Source organism: Cryptomeria japonica, chromosome 4, assembly GCF_030272615.1.
Source record: "Cryptomeria japonica chromosome 4, Sugi_1.0, whole genome shotgun sequence".
NCBI lineage: Eukaryota > Viridiplantae > Streptophyta > Pinopsida > Cupressales > Cupressaceae > Cryptomeria > Cryptomeria japonica.
Genome location: NC_081408.1, coordinates 517,478,686 through 517,498,015, shown reverse-complemented (window position 1 = coordinate 517,498,015; position 19,330 = coordinate 517,478,686). Strand labels below are relative to the sequence as shown.

At 36.1% G+C, this 19,330-nt stretch overlaps 1 protein-coding gene across 2 annotated transcripts; it reads left to right on the top strand.

The window, feature by feature from the left end:
- Positions 1 to 1,870: 1,870 nt before the first annotated feature.
- Positions 1,871 to 6,107, top strand: LOC131031246 (putative UPF0481 protein At3g02645). 2 transcript variants are annotated; one of them, XM_057962302.2, is made up of 2 exons: positions 1,871 to 2,607; positions 3,880 to 6,107. In XM_057962302.2, the coding sequence occupies exon 2, from the start codon at positions 3,890 to 3,892 to the stop codon at positions 5,507 to 5,509; it is 1,620 nt and encodes a 539-aa protein (XP_057818285.2). In that variant the 5' UTR covers positions 1,871 to 2,607; positions 3,880 to 3,889; the 3' UTR covers positions 5,510 to 6,107. The 2 variants fall into 2 exon arrangements, with proteins under 2 accessions (XP_057818285.2, XP_057818284.2); XM_057962301.2 differs by lacking the exon at positions 1,871 to 2,607 and adding an exon at positions 2,769 to 3,197.
- Positions 6,108 to 19,330: the final 13,223 nt, after the last annotated feature.

Here is a 19,330-nt window from a genome sequence, read left to right as displayed (position 1 = left end):
GTCATCTTAATGCACTCTCAAATTAAGCCTTTCCTTTTTTTTGTTTCTCGAAATCCAGTTGGTGAGAGCCGTCATTTCGGACTCAAGGAATGCGTTGTCCATAGGACAGTTATCTTATCTGAGCCGGGGAGATTTGGCTTGTCTGGGACAAATATACTTCGCCACCTTTGTAGGCGAATTTAATGCAAAGCAAATCCTCATAATTAGGCATTAAAGAGTGTGCCCGCCAAGCTATACTTAGCATATCCTGCAAGCCGTTATCATTTCTAATCCTGCCAAAAATTATTCCAAAGATTAATCTGCTTCAATCCTTCTCCTGTCTGAATCCTCTACAATTGCCAACCATGTCTGGTGAGGAACTGTATGGGTTTATTATGAGTGTTTATCCAAGGCCCACTTCTTGCCTTGGAGCAAACACTCCCATTTCTCTCTCGGCCTCGATGCGTCAAGTATCGTTCAGAAGAATAACAGACTTGAAACTGAAGCGACTCCTACTCCACATAGAGCCTTCGATTATCTTGGTGGTTAAAATGATACTGGGTAATGGGCATTTGAACAGGGAGGAGTTTCCTCGAGATAATACAAGTATATCATCCAGGTTCGTTGCTTCCTTGATGGACTTAAAACTAGCTAAGCAAGCCGTATGGAGCCTTACCAAGAAGCTATTCTTAGAAGAAATCCTTCAAGAACTCCAAGAAATTATTAATAAGGCGCTTCATGAATCTGGAGCCCCTCGGCCAAGCGAAAGGATTATGTTCAATGTTCATGGGGAGCTCATAAAGTATTACCCCTTCCTGCTAGACCTGAAAGGTAAGGACCTGGACAAACATAGGGTATTTGCTGGAGTTGGGCTCAGATATCTCAAGTGGCGATTAATGGGGGAAAATCTGGAAGACCAGGGTAAAGAGGAAGAAATCATTCAATTTGCAAGATAAAATGAAATCCTGCCTCCTAAAGCTGAAGAAGAGGATCTCCAGGCCGAACAGGGTTGTCGGGGTGGTGCCAGAAGGGTACATCGTGGGTCTGGTCGCGGCTGAGGTCGTCCTCCAGGTAGAGGTCGAGGAAGAGGGAGAACTTCTACTTCTCCAACCGAGCCATTGGATGAAATTCAAAGCTAGGTTTTTTAATTTGGTTCTTTTTTTAAAGACATTTCGATGCTTATAGCTGGACACTGGTTTTAGTTAAAATTTTGGCTATATAATCATGGTTAAAATCTCTATTAATCTGGCAAGTTGAGAATCTGTTACTCAAACTTTTTATAGTTTATATGATGTTCGATGTTATAAACCTGGTAGGTTTTGGAATGATAGATGATGATGCATATGGTTTACTGTTTGCCTTGAAACCTTTTTTCTCGAAAGTGCTGAGAATGGTTTCAGTAGCATACAATAAGTTTTTTGATTCTTTATTATTCATCTATGTTTATACTGTAATTAACCATAATCAATATAAAAACTCGACTCTGCCTTTACTGATAAAAATAAAAATAAAATTATCATATAAATAATTATACTGATAAAAATAAAAATAAAATTATCATATAAATAATTATATAACATTAAAATATATTAAAATTTATCTTTAATTTCCTATCGACGTTTCCCATGAATCGCCTATAGGTACATATGCTAGTTTAAATATAGTTTAAGTAACATATTATTATTGATAATATAATACAAATCATGCTTAGAATTAATTAAAATATGTTCTTACTGGAATATTGTCCTCTAGTGACCTTTTTTTTCACTCACATCGTAGTGTTTGTTTCCCTTTTAAATATTGATGGTACACAACCTTCAACATTGACCAATTTTAGCATCAAATTTCACATTCGTTTATCTAAAGTAAAGATACAAAATGTAATCTACTGCAAAAGTCTACAGGAGATCTGCAGCATGTAAAGGGAGATCATAATCTCTCCAACTTACCGATGAAGCTACCACCAAAAATTGCACCACAATCTCAGATATAACTGCTCTGGTCTAGCTTGCACTTTGCAGTGTTTTTGTCAAGCAATTGACTAAATTTACCTGAAGGCCATACTCCATGGTTGATCCAGTCAAGCAATTTTGTTAAGAAAAATTAACAGTAAAACTTATAAAGGATATTTTCTGCTGCTTCTCTTACTCAACCACATTTTTTCCCTTTCAATATTCATGGTACATAACCTTCAAATTTGATAGGGAACATCAGCAGGATGGAAAATGACATCATAATGATTATTTTTTAAGCTGTAACTTGCAGAAAACTGTGTAGACAATACGTACAGTCATACGATGTAGCATCAAATTGTCATGCCATCTGTAATATACTAGCCGTGCTGCTTTGCTCATTGCTGGCAAGCGGCAACGTCTAGGTATCTGCTTCTAATAAAAGCCTTTGATATTTCCAGTGCATGATAAGGCTGCTGGACTCTCCTGCACAATTAACATCCGCGTCGCTTCTGAAAAGTCTGACATATCAAGATGCATATATAAAGAGGCAAGACAGACAGAATATGAAGTCGGAATATCTGGACTTATTTTTAATATCCCCTCTAGCTAATAAATTGGACGATTGGTACAACTAAATCTGGCAAGTACTCTAAAATGTTCGTGGAGAGAATAGGTAAAATTTTCCACTCAATCACATCGATTATAATTCCTTTTAATTTAATTTTTTTTCAAATTGTACAAGATTTGAACTCACCATATTTAAACCAAATGCCCTAGTCAAATTCCCATCTTGACTTTGAAAAATTCCAAAAAAAAATAGTTGGGATTATCTTGCTTGCAATTACTGATAAACATTTGAGTGTACGTTTGACCAAGAGTTGCATATATAATTTCAGCGAAGCATCTAAATCTTGAATAGTGGAAACAGAGTTGTTAGTAAACAACATTTCCAGTCAACCCCCTCGCCATTCACTTGAGGAGATGAACTGTATTTGCTAGGTCCAACCTAATGGTCAGGAAATTTTCCGCTCTAGTGCAGCAGGTATTTCTATGAAAGTAAATGGGTGGGAACTCTACCCAACAACGTCTCGCACTGCATTTTTTGTACCATCTTTAGTTCAGAAAGGTTCTTTTCAGGTTTACAATTGTTTGGAGGCATTTTCTCAAACGAGAGCATCGGGTGCACTCTTCAGTGGTCAGATTTTGCTGCCCACAAAATCTTTTGCCTTTTCAAACAAAGAAAGTTGCCCGGCTTATCAATTTGTAAGTAGGATTTTTTATGTTCTTATGAGATTGCTGTCTGTTTTAATAAAGCTCTATAATTAGTCATAGCATTTTCCTCCTCTTCGAAGTTGGTAATAATATTAAACCTTAGTTAATGATGTTTGGTAAGATGGGTTTAACTTGATGCTAAGTGACATGGAGTGATATTCATGCAGTAGTTTGGCCATTTACTGCCCATACTGATTTAATATATCTGTGACACTTAAATTTTTCATACATCAATTAGGAGTCCAAACTAGGATCTCCTGCCGGTACTCTACCACTAAGCTATTGACCCTCTTGGTGACCAGCCCATCTACAGTTCAGATGCGGCTCATGTTTCAACACCTCCCTTGAGCCATACTGCAGGTGCATATCGTGGACCAGCTAGGAGATGAATCGAGGACCTCCCATTGCTGGGGGTGCCTATCACTGGCCTACTGACCTTTTTATTGATCGATCCATCTTTGGTTCCAACATACACAACTGCAGATTCATTTGGCTTTGCCTTAAATATATACTTTTTTCATATTAGTGTTTTGGAAAAGAGGGTCGAATTCCAAAACTGCCAAGTTGAATTTTGGTGCTATAAGTTCTCCCTTAGGTCTTCAACACTGCAACTTTTTCCTTTTGGCTCATGTTCTCCCTTTCAACATTAACATATAGATTAAATTGGCTGCAGAGAAATCTAAATGGCAAATGTAGTGCTGGAAGGGAGTTTGACTGACACCCAAGGCTGCAGCAGCAAAAGAAAATTAGATGAATGGGTACTACAAGTGGAGCAGGAGCTGATGAATGATGAAGAGATAATTGATCGAAAGTTAGCTACCATCTTCCACGTGCCAAAGCCACTGCGAGACTCCAACAAACATTATTATACTCCAAGTCTTGTTTCTATCGGGCCTTATCATTTTGGGAAGCCAGAGCTGAGTAGCATGGAAAACCATAAATCTGAAGCAGTGCGCAGAGTGCAATTGAGAGTTCAGAAGAAATTCCCAGAACTTACTATCAAGTCTATAGTTGAGTCAGACATAATGAAAATGGACAAGAAAACGAGGGCGTGTTACGATGAAGAAATTCCCTGTAGTCCCATAGCATTATCTTGGATGGTCACCAGAGATGCCTGTTTCATTCTTGAATTTCTCCTCAATTATATAAGTGGTTTTGTGGAATACAAGGAGGAAAAAGTTGTTTCCATAAAGTACAATTCAATTTTTGATGGGTGTGTTAAGAACCCTACATGGGAAAGAATTATAGATGATCTTTTACTACTTGAAAATCAAATACCTCTTTTCATTATGAAACACCTCCTTGAAATGGAGATGGGTTCTAATGTTGCAGCCGACGAAAAACTTAATGATATGATGCAGAAACTGCTTTCCGTTAACTTACATGTAATTTTTTCATGGGATGCCGAGCAATTCAATGGGAAATCTTGTCATCTTCTTGAAGTACTCTACCTTTCGATGGTGGGCTCGAAGCTTGAATCTTATTACCAAGAAGCTGCGTCACTTGAGAAATCACAGTTGTTTTCTTTTTATTGCAGTTCCATTTCCCCTGCCTTTTTGAAAAATCATGCTGATTTTATTAAGACTGTTTTTGAATCCATATTGATCTATTGTTGTAAGCCGTGTTCACATTTGATGAAGAGGGACTTGGATTTGTCCCTACCAACTGCTAGCCGTGTTTTTGAAGATAAGGTAGTTCCACAAAGACGAAGACCAAAGCTACCCTCTGCAGTGGAACTAAAAAATGCAGGAGTGAAGCTTCAGCCAGTGATCCTTACAAATGCAATTGCCTTAGGGGAATCAGTTGCACCAATCAGATGGATACGATTTGATGAGAACACAGCAACACTCTATTTACCTGAAATTTTCATAAAGCAGAATTCACATTCACTCATCAGAAACTTGATTGCGATGGAAGTTTCCACTGACAAGTATGATCCGAGCCCAATTACTCAGTTTGCTAAATTTATGGATGAGCTCGTTGACAGCCAGGATGATGTTGCCGCGCTGAAGAAAAAAGGAATAATTAACAATTTCCTGGGAAGTAATGAAGAAGTGACACAACTCTTCAATTCCTTAACCTCTGGGATTGTCTCTCAATATTGGTGCAAACCTATTGACGACGCAAGAATAGGACTTGCCAAGTACCAAGAAAAGAAACACAAAATCCTTTGGAGTGAATTTGTGGCTGCTTATTTTTCAAAGCCATGGCTGGTTGCTGGTTCCCTAGGAGCCATTTTCCTCCTCCTCATGACAGTCTTGCAAGTTTTCTGTTTATTTTACTCATGCAATAAGTCTTTTTAAAATGTCATGTGTTCTCTTTAGATGTGCAAACTCTTAAATGAACATACTTGAGGGAATTGAATTTGTTTTTCTTTGTTTTACTCAAAGCTTCTCATTAGTAAATGTATGGAAGTAAAAGTATAGTATATTATCCACAATAAGGCTGAATTTTACAGAAATAAATAGCAGATTTAGTCCCTACCAAAGAGCATGGATTATTTGATTTTCAGAAGACCATTATACTCTCAAAATCCACCTTTTCAATAACAGCAGTAGTGAAAAATTATCAACCTACAATAGAGTTAAGAATATTTTGTTCAATTGTGCAATCCACGTAATATCCTCTGCAAATGATTTCGGAGATGGAATTCGAAATTCTTTTAAATTTCTCTATTAAGTTACCAAACACTGGTTGTCATGAGTATGACCTTACAAAAATATTCCTCGGGAATCCAGAGTAATCACTTCTCTGAAATCCACCCTTTGTTCTAGTACATTAATGGAAAGGAAACATTCAGAGTGCGCCTTCCATTCCAGCACTTTTGATGTTGCTTAGACTTTACCTTTAGAGTGAAAAATTAGGTAGGTCTCCCATATCCAGTTCCAAAGAGCTTGGAAGTGCCACATTGCAAAACAATAATTATTTAAGTAAGATAGACATGTAAGAAACTGAAGCATAGAGATAGACCTACTAGCAGTAGAAAATATCACCAAACAAAACCAATAAAATTAACATTTTGGACAATGAGCTGAAGCAATCAATAATGAAATTACACATAACAGCTCTTAATATCATATCAGGTATTAATTTCATTTCACATTAAGATCACCAGGTTCTCACAGTTGATGATATTTCAGAATAAAGTTTTTAGACAAACTTGATTTACATGTTTAGACTGTGAAGATCTGCTTAACTTTTTACCTAGCTCCCAAAGTCATGTTACAGTTAGTTCTGTAAAGCGATGCCTGTAGTATATGATATATGCATCAGGATTTTATTTGTAATAACTTTTGACACGATGGTATTACTTTTATGCAACTATACAATATGGGCTTCAAGTTTTGGTATAATCGAGATTTTACCTATAAATCTCTTAAATCAATAGCAGAAATTCAGTAGAAATGTTTTGCAAAATCAACGCAACATCTTAAAAGCTTTTGCAACTAGGCCTTTTAGGAAGACTTGGAAGCAGCTTGAGGTGATATCTTCTGCAGGTTAAACGATTGAGTCTGCTCGTTTAAAAATCTTAATATCATGAAGCTAGCTCCGCCATTAACATTTGACATCAGCTTTACCACATTAAGATACAAGGAGATTGATATAGTAGATCCACATCATGTCTCCTTCTCAGACCACATTGGTGCCACAATCAGAGATGTGTTTATCATCTGCAGCCTTCTATTCTCTGCTTCTCTAATATTATAATTTTCTTCTTGGAGTGCATTATTTGTGTCAGTGAACCGCTCTGTGATTTAAACTTTAGAATGTACAGATAAATGCAAGAGCAATTGCTGTGACTACAGGCATTGCTCATGCCGACAATCTCTGTTGCTGCAAATTTTGATACTCTGTTCTAACTGTTAATGGCTCAAAACACAATCTACAGGTGAAAGAAGGAATCAACAGACATACAGTACAGCAACTGAATAATAGTCTTTGAAATGAAACACAGCAGACATTACAGAGAGGAACAATCTCTATAAACTGTAACAGATATACAGAAAATGTCTTTTATTTACCTTTAAATAAGAAGCTTTTTACAAAGTCTCTATTCTATCTCCTCTAATCTCCTAAAACTAACGACAAAACTGACAAAGATGTATTTATCTCTATAGCCTAACAACATCACAAAGAGAACCCTGTTTTAACTTTCTAATCCAAAAATAGCAATTAGTTGATGGTTGTTCCTTTATCCCTCAACAAAATCGATCCAGTCAAAAGAATTGCTAAGTTCAGAAAAGCAAATCCTAAAATAACTGAGCAGAAACTGAGAAAAGTGAATCAATGGAATTGGAAGATGTCTTTATTGAAGGCACTCCACATCATTCTCCTCATCTTTTAGCAATTCTGAACCTCTTGGTTCACGGTCATATGATGGAGTTGTTTGGCTGTGCTTAAGCAAGTCACCCTCCACAATCCATGTTAAAAAAGGGTCGCAGCCAAATTAGTTTCCAACACTTGTTCACTCTGTTCTCCTTCCTTCTTCAGTTGATCCACTTGTTGTTTTCCTTCTCAGGCTGTTCATCATTCATTTGATCGTAATTTGTCCCAATTGAGTGAGAGTGAAGGCCAGTGACGTCAAAAATAGGACTGATGTCCAAGTACTCAATAAGATTAATCACATAAGCTTTATCATTTATCCTCTTCAGAATTTGACAAAGCCCAGTTTTCATAGGCTTCAATTTTTGTAGACATCTTGAGGATTCCTCTCTTTGCACAAATGTAACATGACCATTTCTCCTTCCTATGCAAGTCAGCATTTTTTAATAATACTCATTCGTTGCCAACAATTTGGGCCTAACCTATTGACGTAACTCTCTAAAACTCGTAAAAATTCTATAGCACCTTGGCTGATTTGTGGGTTTACACTTTACAGGCAGACCGCAGATCATTAAGTTTACAGTTCCTTTAGGATTTGTACCATACACAATCTGAAATGTAAGCTTACCTGTAGACCTGTTTATACTATAATTGTAAGCAAATTCAGTGTGGGATGGTACCAAATCCCAATGCCACAGACTGTCATCAACTAAGCACCTCAAAAGATTGCCCAAGCTCCTATTCAGTTAGATCATCAATTTGATAATGATATGCTGAACTGTAGTGCAACCTGTATTCCTTCTCATGTTGTCCATCATTCATCTGATCATCGTTTATCCCAGTTGAGTGTGAGTGAAGGATGCTGAGATTAAAAATAGGGCTGATGACCAAGTCTTCAAGAACATCAATCACAGAAGCGATTATCATTTATATTTTGTCTCCTATGCAAATCAGCATTATTTTTATACTGTTCTTTCATTGCCTACAATTTGTGCCTAACCTATTGATGCACTTCTTGAAGTTTTGTAGCATCTTGGCTGATTTGTGGGTTTACAAGCAAAGCATTTAAGTTTGCAATTCCTGTGGGATCTGTACCATACACAATTTGAAATGTAGATTTATCTGTAGACTTGTGTATACTTGAATTATAGACAAATTCAACTTGGAATATTACCAAATTCCACTACCATGGATTGTCACCAATGAAGCACCTCGATAGATTGTCTAAGCTCCTATTGACCACCTTAGTTTGACAATTTGTTTTTGGGGTGATATGCTGAACTATATTGCAGCCTGTTGTTCATCTTTTCTACAAGGTCCTCCAAAAGTGGCTTAGAACTCAACATCCATGTCACTACTTAGGGTTTTTGGGATACCATGCAACCACACTACTTCCATAAAGAACAAATGTGCAACTTCACTCACATCACTTGTCTTCTTATAGGGTATGAAGTGGGTTGTTTTAGAAAAGTAGTACACTACTACAAGCACTGAATTTTGTGCTCTCTAGGTTCATGTCAGCCCCAAGAAAAAATCTATCAAATATTAGTCCATGATTCCTTTGGCACAGGTATAGGCGTTTATAGGCTTATATTTTGTTGTCCTCCTTTTGCAATTTGGCACACCCTACAAGCAGTACCAAACCGATTCATGTGTATTCTCATATTTGGGAAAAAGAAACTCTCTCACAAATCCAAAGTCTTCTATTTGAAAGTGTTTTCTTTTAGCTCTCTTGAGTGCACCTCTCTCACTAGTTTTTCTCTCCTTGATCTAGGAGAAATGCAAGGCGGAGATCCCTTAAACAAAAAAAAAATCTATAAATAAATGCATAGTTGTATGGTCTTGATTACTTAGAGCTACATAAAATTCTTCCAAAAAAATAATTCATTTGCATATTTACCCCTTATTTCCTCAAAGCTAACCAGCTCATTGCTCATTACAGCTAGCAAATGATGCCATCTATTCAAAGCATCAGCCACCACATTGGTTTTCGCACTCGTAATTTTTTTTCCTTTGCACTAGTTCATCTAGACTTCTTGCAGGCAATGAGTATATGCTTGCAAAATGAAGCCCATTTAGCTTATTTGTGGGACTACTTATCCTAGGAATATATGTACTTCAAGGCTTGATTATTAGTTATCAAAATTTACTCCCCATGTAGAAGATAATGTCTCCATTATTTCAATGTTTATACCACAACATAGAATCCCTTATCATAAGTGGTATACTTCTTTTTAGCGTCATTTAATTTCTTAATAAAAAAGGCCACATGTTTACCTTCTTGGTGTAATACTCCTTCAATAGCTACCCCTGAAGCACCACATTCAATTGCAAAACATTTCTCAAAGTTTTCTATTGCAAGAATTGTAGCTTCAATAACCTTTCCTTTGAGCTGTAAAGCTCAGTTTAGGTGTCTTTGTCCAAGTAAAGACTTTCCCTCATGTGCAATTAATCAAGGAAGCACTTTACTGCTGAAATTCCTAATGAACCTCTTATTAAAATTCTACATCCCATGGATTAAGCTCCTTTTTGTGATACTTTGAGGTGTACACCACTCAATAATAGCCTTGACAGTTTTTGGATACACTCAATCCATCAACTTTTTTGGATATGTGCTCAATCCATCAACTGAAATAACTACCCAAGAATACCAACTTATCCTTGCAAAACTCATTCTTTTCAAGATCGATTAACAACCTTTCAGCTCTAAGTATGTCAAATATAGCTCTCAAACGGTCTACACCCTCCCCCATATTTCTACTAATAATCAAGATATCATCAAAATAGATTATGACAAATTTTCCAATGTGTAATCTAAATACTTGATTCATTGTCTGCATGAAGATAGCCAAAGCATTGGACAATCCCAGTGGTATCACCATCCACTCAAATAAACCAGCATTGGTTTTGAAGGTGGTCTTCCACTCATCACCTTCACTATTCCAAATTTGATGACATCCACTTTTGATGTCAATCTTAGAAAAGATATTGACAACCAACAAGCAATCTAGTAAGTCATCCATTTTTGGCAACAAATGTTGGTACTTCACAATGATTTTGTTAATGGCTCTATAATTCACACAATCTCCATTTTCCTTCTTTCTTGACGGAGAGTAGAGTAGGTTAGCACATGGGCCCATGCTTTCTCTTGCAAATCCTTTTTCCAATAATTCAGTCATTTATCTCCTCATTTCCTCATTTTCTAGAGGAGTCAACCTGTAAGCAGCCTGATTTAGAAGTTTGGCATTGGAATTAGATCAATTTGATGATAATGCCTCTTAAAGGAGGCAAACCAACTGCCTGGTCGGATGTTATCAAATCTGAATATTGATATGGTAATTTCTGCACCTCCAATGGTATTGCTTGCTGATTTGGTTTCTCCTTTCCTTAGGTGTATGGTAGATAACAATCTTACCATTGCCCTTTTTGAAAAACTTGTCCAACTCACTATAAACAAAGATAAAGTTGCTATTTCCATTGTTCCTTCTCCTTTAAATGGATTCAAGATGTGGAATTTACCTTCATGTTGTATCTCATAAGTGTTTTCTCTGCCATGGTGAACTACATTGTTATCATATTGCCAATATCTACCTTATAGAAAATGATATACATCCATCAGCACCACATCACACAACGATATGTAATATGTAATATGAAGCGAGTATTAGGCTGAAGGAACCTGTGCATGGCTGTGCAACCCAAGTTCAGCAACTACAGAAGCAAATCGCGGAGCTGAAGTCCCAGTTGGCAGCCACACAAGCAGAAGTAGTAAAGACAAGCTTGGAGAGGGATGAGCTTCTAGCCCTCCTCATAGGTGGGTATCAAAATGATGGTGAACATGTTTACTGTGAGGTGCAAACAAGTGACAATTTGACAGTGGATGATGTGGAGCAGCTATGGAAACCACTTTGGGAGGCATAAATGTAACCACTAGCAGGAATTAATAGAAAATATTTCTGTTTTGTATTGATCAGAGAGAGATTGTCTTCTATAGAGTACTTAGATTAGAAAAATAATTCCCGGTAATGATTCGTCAATATCTGATTTTGTCACGCCTCTAAAATATTCTCTGTTGCTTGTACTCCCAATTTAGACCTTTAGAAAAAGCTTGCCATTCACATGTGCTGGTTCCTAATTTTCTCGTGGCTATTGTGCCAATCACAATGATATGTAATATGTTCCTAATTTGTCCCGTCAAACAACGGAGCCTTGTTGGAAGAGAATCCTTCTTGTTCACCCATGTGTGCTCTTAAGATATACCTTCTAGCTTGTTATACTAATTTTAAGAAACTGACTCTAATATCATTTGATGAGCACACGGTTATATTGAGAGGGGGCGTGTGAATCAATATTATTTTACCTTTTTATAACTTATTTAATCACTAAGGTTTATATGTGAATCAACTAATGAATAACACAACAAAAACACAATTTATATGGAAACCTTTGCAGAAGAAAACTATGGCAAAACTATTGCTTTTATTAATCTTCTTTCTACAAATTTTGTATACACCAACCTACTAGAGGCAACAACCCCTAAGAAACTCCAATTTCTCTAATTTGTAGGCACCAACCCCTACAATATGAGGCATGAAGCTCACCAATATGAGGCACCAACCTCAGTATCATTTTCTCCTCCATTTTTTTTTTATGATTTTAGTCACCAATCTACTATAATGCTGATTACAAATCTGCTACAACATTATTCATAAATATGCTATAAACACTAGTACATTCATGGCTAATTTCCGACGGTCTATCGTTGGAATTCCGACCACTTTTCGTCGGACTACCGACAAATGAAGTCGTTGAAAACTCATTGTTGGACTTCCCGATGATGCCATTGAAGGTCGGCATTACAACGACACTGTGAACTCTTTCGATAGCGGCCATGATCGCTCCTGCAAGAAAAAATATCGTCAAATGGACGTCGAAATGCCGACGCGCCCCCACTAACATGCATCGACGAGCGTCTGACAAGGAAGTGTCGTCGAACATACAACATCCTCATCGGATGTTTATTTAGTTGGCGTCGGACACCCGACGGATACCAGAAACTTTGCACCGATGAGAATGTTGTTGGTCCGACGGTTTGGCTGTTGGTGCAAAGTTTAGTAGTTGTCGGAATTCCGACGACTACTTATTTTGTTAAAATAAATAAATTTGATTATTCCGTATTGTGACTGGTTCTCCTTATCTAGATGTAAAGCACACCTCATTGATATGTATAGCGAATGGTATTCTATCCCCATCAGCTACCAATAGGGGGCATAGGTTTCAAGCTAATATGAGGGGGACTGGTTTCAAGCTAATATGAGGCGCACCATGGTTGAGATGGTCCAACTCCTAAGAGGGCTATATGAACCACTGAGTATTGGTAAACCTATTAAAAATGGGATCAAAGGGAGCAGCTCTGGTGCTGATAGGGAATTAGCTAACCCAAATACAAGAGCCTTTAAAGCCAATTGTTTGGAAAAGGAAGGGACAACACCAATGGAAGAAGAGCAACCCAATCAGGGAGATGAAATGACTTTATCTACTTTATCTAAGTTAGTTGTTCTTGTTCTTTTTGTTATTTTCATAAGTTAGTTGTATGAGTCACATTTGATTTGCAATGACTTCATCTACTTGAAACCTACTTTGGATGTTTTTCTTAAGCTTGTAGCCTTTGACTCCCTTGCATGTTTTCAACATTGCCCCCCATCAGGTTTCCATTTTAGGTTATCAACCTAATGGGAATGGTACAACTCTATCTTAGTAGAAAAATCCATTTGCCTTCAACATATTCTCCCTAAGTTTGGTATCTAGCTCGAATGACCATTTATCATATTCTATAAAAACTCTAGTACCATAAATTTTTCATAGCACCAGTCACATAGAGGTTCACATTGACTAGAATCAAGAGCTTATTCAAAGACCAATTGTACATATCCAACACCTCCTAAATTCCAAATAGATGTCAACACCTTCATAAAACACTTTACAATAAGTTTAAGGTATACTTAGCCCTTCATTTCTCTCTACTTGGGTGGTTTTTTTCCCCATTAGTTATGGGTTGGGTTTTATCTCTCTTTTTGAAGGGGTTTCTTCTCTTGAAGCATTTCTATGCTAAGCTCACTCTCTCTTTCTCACATTGTATTTGTGGTGAAGGATTGAGGGTCTGATATCTCCATGTATCAAACATTTAAGGACAACGAGATTGAATAAACACCATGTTCAATGAATAGAGATTAATTCACCTTGTGTTTGGTGATAGAGATATGTGTGGGGGCCTTGTGCATCCGATCAACAAGGTTGGAGATCATGTTGTAAAGGAAGAACACAAGCACTATTGACTGTCCTAGAAGGACAGATTGTGACAAATTGAAATTACTAGTGTCATTGCTACAAAACAAAGTCTTATTGTAGGGTTTGGGAGGTTGGAAGTCCAAGAGACTGGTCCTAGTTCTTGTGTAGGTTCTGCAAGTCAGTTTCAAGGGTTTTTTTTAAAGGCATAGATGTGTTGATTTGTCCTTTGGCCATCAATGTTGACAGTCCTAATTGTAAAGGACTAGTAACCATCAATGATAGTATGTGTGGCATTGTTGAGATCCACTAATTCACACTTGTTATGATGTCACAAGCCCAAGACTAGTTTACCATGATGTTTATATTGCCTTGTAATGTTGGATCAAGCCTTGAAAGGGTGATCAAATTCTAGTGGCCAATAGGTGTGTCCAGGGGTACCCATAAAGGATGGGATATGAAACCATTGTCATTGTGAATTGAAACACTTGTGAATTTTTAATTTGTGAATTCTTATGTTATGGATTTGTTGATTATTGTTATCCAGTGAATGACCTTTTGGCCATTTCCTTATATTAAGTTCATTTCTATACCTTCTTAAGCATATTTGTTTATTTTGCTTCTCCCTGGAAAAGTGAATGCAAAGAACCTATTGAAGATCTTATACTTAGTTCTCATAATCACAAGATGATTGTGCTTGATCAAGTATTAGAGTGCGACATATCTACACACCAACAATACTATAGGTAGGCTAAAATTAAATAACAATTAACAACATAGTGGAAGAACGTTAAATTTATAAAGAATTACTATCATACTTACAAACTTACAATAATGTCTTGAAAGTTATTTTCTTTGTCTATCATGTCTCTCAACTATCTTCAATTTCTATTTGTTAGCTCTATTAGTTTATCTCAATTTATATATATCGGTGAGCATGCTAACATGAGTACAAGGATCATGTGACAAACACGATCGCTTGCCAATTCTAGGGTTTCTACATATAATCAATCTATGCAGAATGAATTGGTCCCTAAGGAACCCTTGAAAGGGCTTTCTATCAATGGGTAGACAAAAGTGACGAAGTTTTCCCGAGGAGTTGTTGCATATCCTTCCTCAATTGTGTAAACTACTTTATGTAAAACTCCATTGGATTTATCTTAAGATTGAAATCTAAACTTAATTATTATTATAATGACATCAAGCAAACAATAAGGTAAAGAAAAATCGAAGCCAAGCAAAACCTTAGACAAAAGGATATGCAACAACTCCTTTAATAAAAGCATCCATTAAAACTCATAGTTGTTGTCACCTCATGAAATGTTACGATTGCAAGATAAGCATAGGATGGGTTTGTTAAAAAGGATTTAGAATCTTTCAAGAAAATGTGATTGGCATGGTGAAACCCTTGTGAGAAAAAAACCACACCAAAGAGAACAATGCTTGTGTTATTCCTTCAAATGGGTTACAAGAGTACTTCTCTCTAAATCCCTCTAGCACTTTATTATTGCTACAACCTACAAAACAACTTGTCTAACCTCCTAGACCAAGCCCCAATTCACAAAATAAATAAAGGTGAAAACATGAGATGGTTTTGCAAAATATTTTACAAGCCCAATTTCACATCTCACCAATGCAAAAGGTATGCATTTGATTTCACAGTATCGAATGATTTCTCAACTTGTCTATTATGTTTGTCACTCGAGGATAGGCCAATGGGGAGATTGTTAAATTTATTTGTTGAAGGGTTTGGGGGAACTCTATGAATCACTGAACACTTTCTTATCAATAATGAGATTTGTGGTATTTTTTTCTTTATTGAGAGGTAGAAATCTTTATAGCTTCTCTCATTAAAACTTCCAAAACACATTTGTTTTTGCTAATTCACATGGTTTGATGGTGCAGGAGCACCCTAGGGACCTAGGTTTGGCCAAAACGGTCAAAATTTGAGATTTTAGTTTTTTTTGTGTTATTTCATGTAAATAAGGCCATTTGAGGCCATTATGATGTCGTTGGACCTAATTGGGAAATTTTGAGGTCCATTGGGCAAAAATTGTAAAAATTGTAAAAAGTTGTCATTATTGTCATGACAACTTTTTAAAATTTGGTTGGGAGGTTGGTTTTTGGCGGTTTGAGATTGTAACCCACTTGGATGGGCATAAATAGGCCTTTGTCACACCACCCAAGTTTGTCTTGTTGAATTTTGAAAGTTTTACTAAATGAGTTGGAGATTTTTGTTCATACAAAAACGTTTCAGTCTGATTCTCATTATGGAATGTTGGAAGAGATGTGTGGGACCCCTGCACACCCCATAGAAGAATTTATAAGCCATAAAAAAGTGCCATAGACCAAATATTAATGATTGTCCTAAGGATACCAATTGTGACAATCACAATTTTACTAGTGATATTGCCTACTCAAACAAGTTGTGTTTGGAAACCCCAGGTGTGGATATGTAATGGTAATGAAATGTCCTAAGAGTAGCCCTTACATCAGTATGCACAAACCTTGGTGTCACAATTAGGACAATGGTGGTTGACTATTACAATTAGGACAATGATCTCAAACACAATTTACAGTGTTTATAACTCTAATGTCCCAATCTACTTGTATATATTTTCACAAAACAATGAACAACCCAACCATAGCTATTAATAAGATTTCCCCATAAAATGCATACAAAACATATCATCATTGATAGGATAACTGACTTGCATTTAGTAAGAGACCTCAATGAGTGGAGTTTCATGCTGGAAAGAGTACTTGCAATAAAGATATTGAAATCAACAAGACATTATGCATTCAAAAATCCACAAGGAAGATCTAATATTTATGAATGAAATTGCAAATCAATCTAAGTTACATGTTTGATTATATCTTACTTATATCATGGCAACATAAAATGTATATATGCACTCAACATACCTCTTTGCTTGTTTATTTGAGAATGTTGCTAGGAATTAATAGGTGAATGATACATTGATCTACACATGAATCACTTGTACTTTCCCGATACTTTCATCCCTTGGTCAAGGCCACATACCCCCTAACACTTGAAGATTGTTTCCACACTCTTGATTACTTGAAGTCCATGCTCAAATCACACTAAATCACAATAGTTAGTATAAAATAGGGACCATAGCCAAGGAAGCCCAAATTTACTCATACTCAACATAATAAGAATAACTAAATCATCGGGACCATTATTCATAATATAACCTCTTTTCACATCATGGAAGGCCAAAATTACAAGGATCACGCTTCTTCGAAGGAGCCATTGTTCAAGGCCACCAAACTATCAACAAGAGTAGAAGCTATTAGGCTCATACAATTTTAGGACATAAAGAGTCACCTTAAAAAACCCACACTAATTGCAAAAGATCAAAAGCTTTCCTAGAACAAAAGTACAATATAACATAAGGATGGTGATAGACTATCAAATAGAAGAATGATCTCCTTATCCTTAACTACTCCCAAAATATTAATTATCATATAGAAAATATATATTAAAAAATATTTAACATCTAAAATATAATGTTGATATTCTTTTCCTCTGTCAATTTTGTTCCATCAAATATTTTATCTAATACTCTTTTAAAAGTAGTGAACCTTACCAACATTAGAAATGAGGCAGATGTTGATTTTAAATTTTAAAATAAAAAGTGGTGAGTATGATCAATGATGCTAAGGTTCTATTCATATTGTGTAACAAGGCACAATAGGCTAGGGATAGGAAAGATTGACTTGCTACTCTTCAATTTCATATGGTAATTTAATATATATTGTGGACTTTTTTAGGTTGTATGCCTTAATATATATTGTATTAAATGTCTCTTTGTGGGACTACGTGCCCACCATCCATCCTCTCTTTTATACATGACAATACATTTATTTTCATTGACCAAAGATGGACAAAAATATTTCACCGAAAGGATATCTTAACCGATTCTCGTTGAATCAGAAGCGAGAAAAAAAAATGAAAAATTGTTGAAATATAATCTTCACAATTCTATCATCACGAGTGCAAACAATCTAGTGAGGAGGACAAAGCTAAATAATGTGATGAGGATCAGAGCCATCCAATCTAGGATGCATATTATGAGACTCTTTTTGAACCAATGCTAAGGGCTATTATGATTTGAAGCTTCTCTTAAATCCTCACATTTTGTTACCACATAATGAGGTAGAAGAGGTAGACTCAAAGTCTTAGAATGAGGTCGATATATATATGGATGGCAATATATTTGAAAGGATATATGAAAGATATATGAAGGCCATGGTAGAAGAGAATATTTACTTCACACTAAGTGAAGTTATGGAGGTAGTTGCCATGGATGTAAAGTGGGGAGTGTAAAGGATTCTTTGGATTCATGAAGAACATTAAGGAGAAAGGTTAGTTATATCAAGGAAAAATAAAGAAAAAGGGAAGTGATAAAGAAGGGAAGAAGAAAATAGGGAAGAAAGTGAGGAAATAAAGAGAGAGATCTAATTTATTTTGGTATGTATCCTCTACTACTCTTTTTCTTGTTCAATGATTTTGCAATATTTTGAGAAGACTGCAAGGCATGAAGTAATGCTCATAAGGCATGAAGGAGCTATGTAAATCACAAACCATACATATGAATACATGAAAGGCACGAATCATACATGTAAACCATGAAGTAATACATAAATACACATAAGGTACAAGCATATATGAGAAAGGTTCTCATGGAGTGGACATGTTGAAGACACATCGATCATGAAGCATACAAGAGAGAGGTATTCATGGAATAGACATCTAAAAACATCTCATTCATGAAGTAGCAAAATGCTAAAGAAAATGACAAGTAATAAAAAAACTTACAAGGATGAGGCATATTCATAACTTTTGTAGTCCCGCCATGGATATCAACACTAGAAGCAACTCATACTGTTAGTGTACATACAAGACAATATGGGGGTTCATTATACCCAGCAACTTGTGGTGTTGTTGTTCGTGTTGGCTCTGTTGGACCCTGCAATTAAGATTCAATATACATTATTCAATAAGATTAACTGTGCAACATAATGAAATATTGAAAAGTATGTTATCTTATTGAGCTTCGCTTGGTTTCAAGAATAGTTTAATATTCTCTACTTAATAGGGCCAACCATGTGAAGGTGGAAGCTCATTTGGCCCCTCCCCCCCCTAACATCACTCTAAATTCCCCGTTAACATCTTATAACATTCATTAATTCTTTCTTTCTACCATTAATAAAATATAACATTCATTCATTAATATCACATAACGTTCATTAACACATAACATTGATTAACATTAATTAACACGCAACAGTCATCGATATTAATTAACACATATAATTCATAACCATTCATTAGCACATAATTTCATTCCTTAACACATAAAAATTAGTCATTATCAAATAAGGTAGATTACAATCATTTTTATTTATTTTTTGTTTGAAGCTATGAAAAGACTAAGTGGAACATCAGTTTCTTCATCATTTCCCCCCTTTGTAGTTGTTCTGCCCTC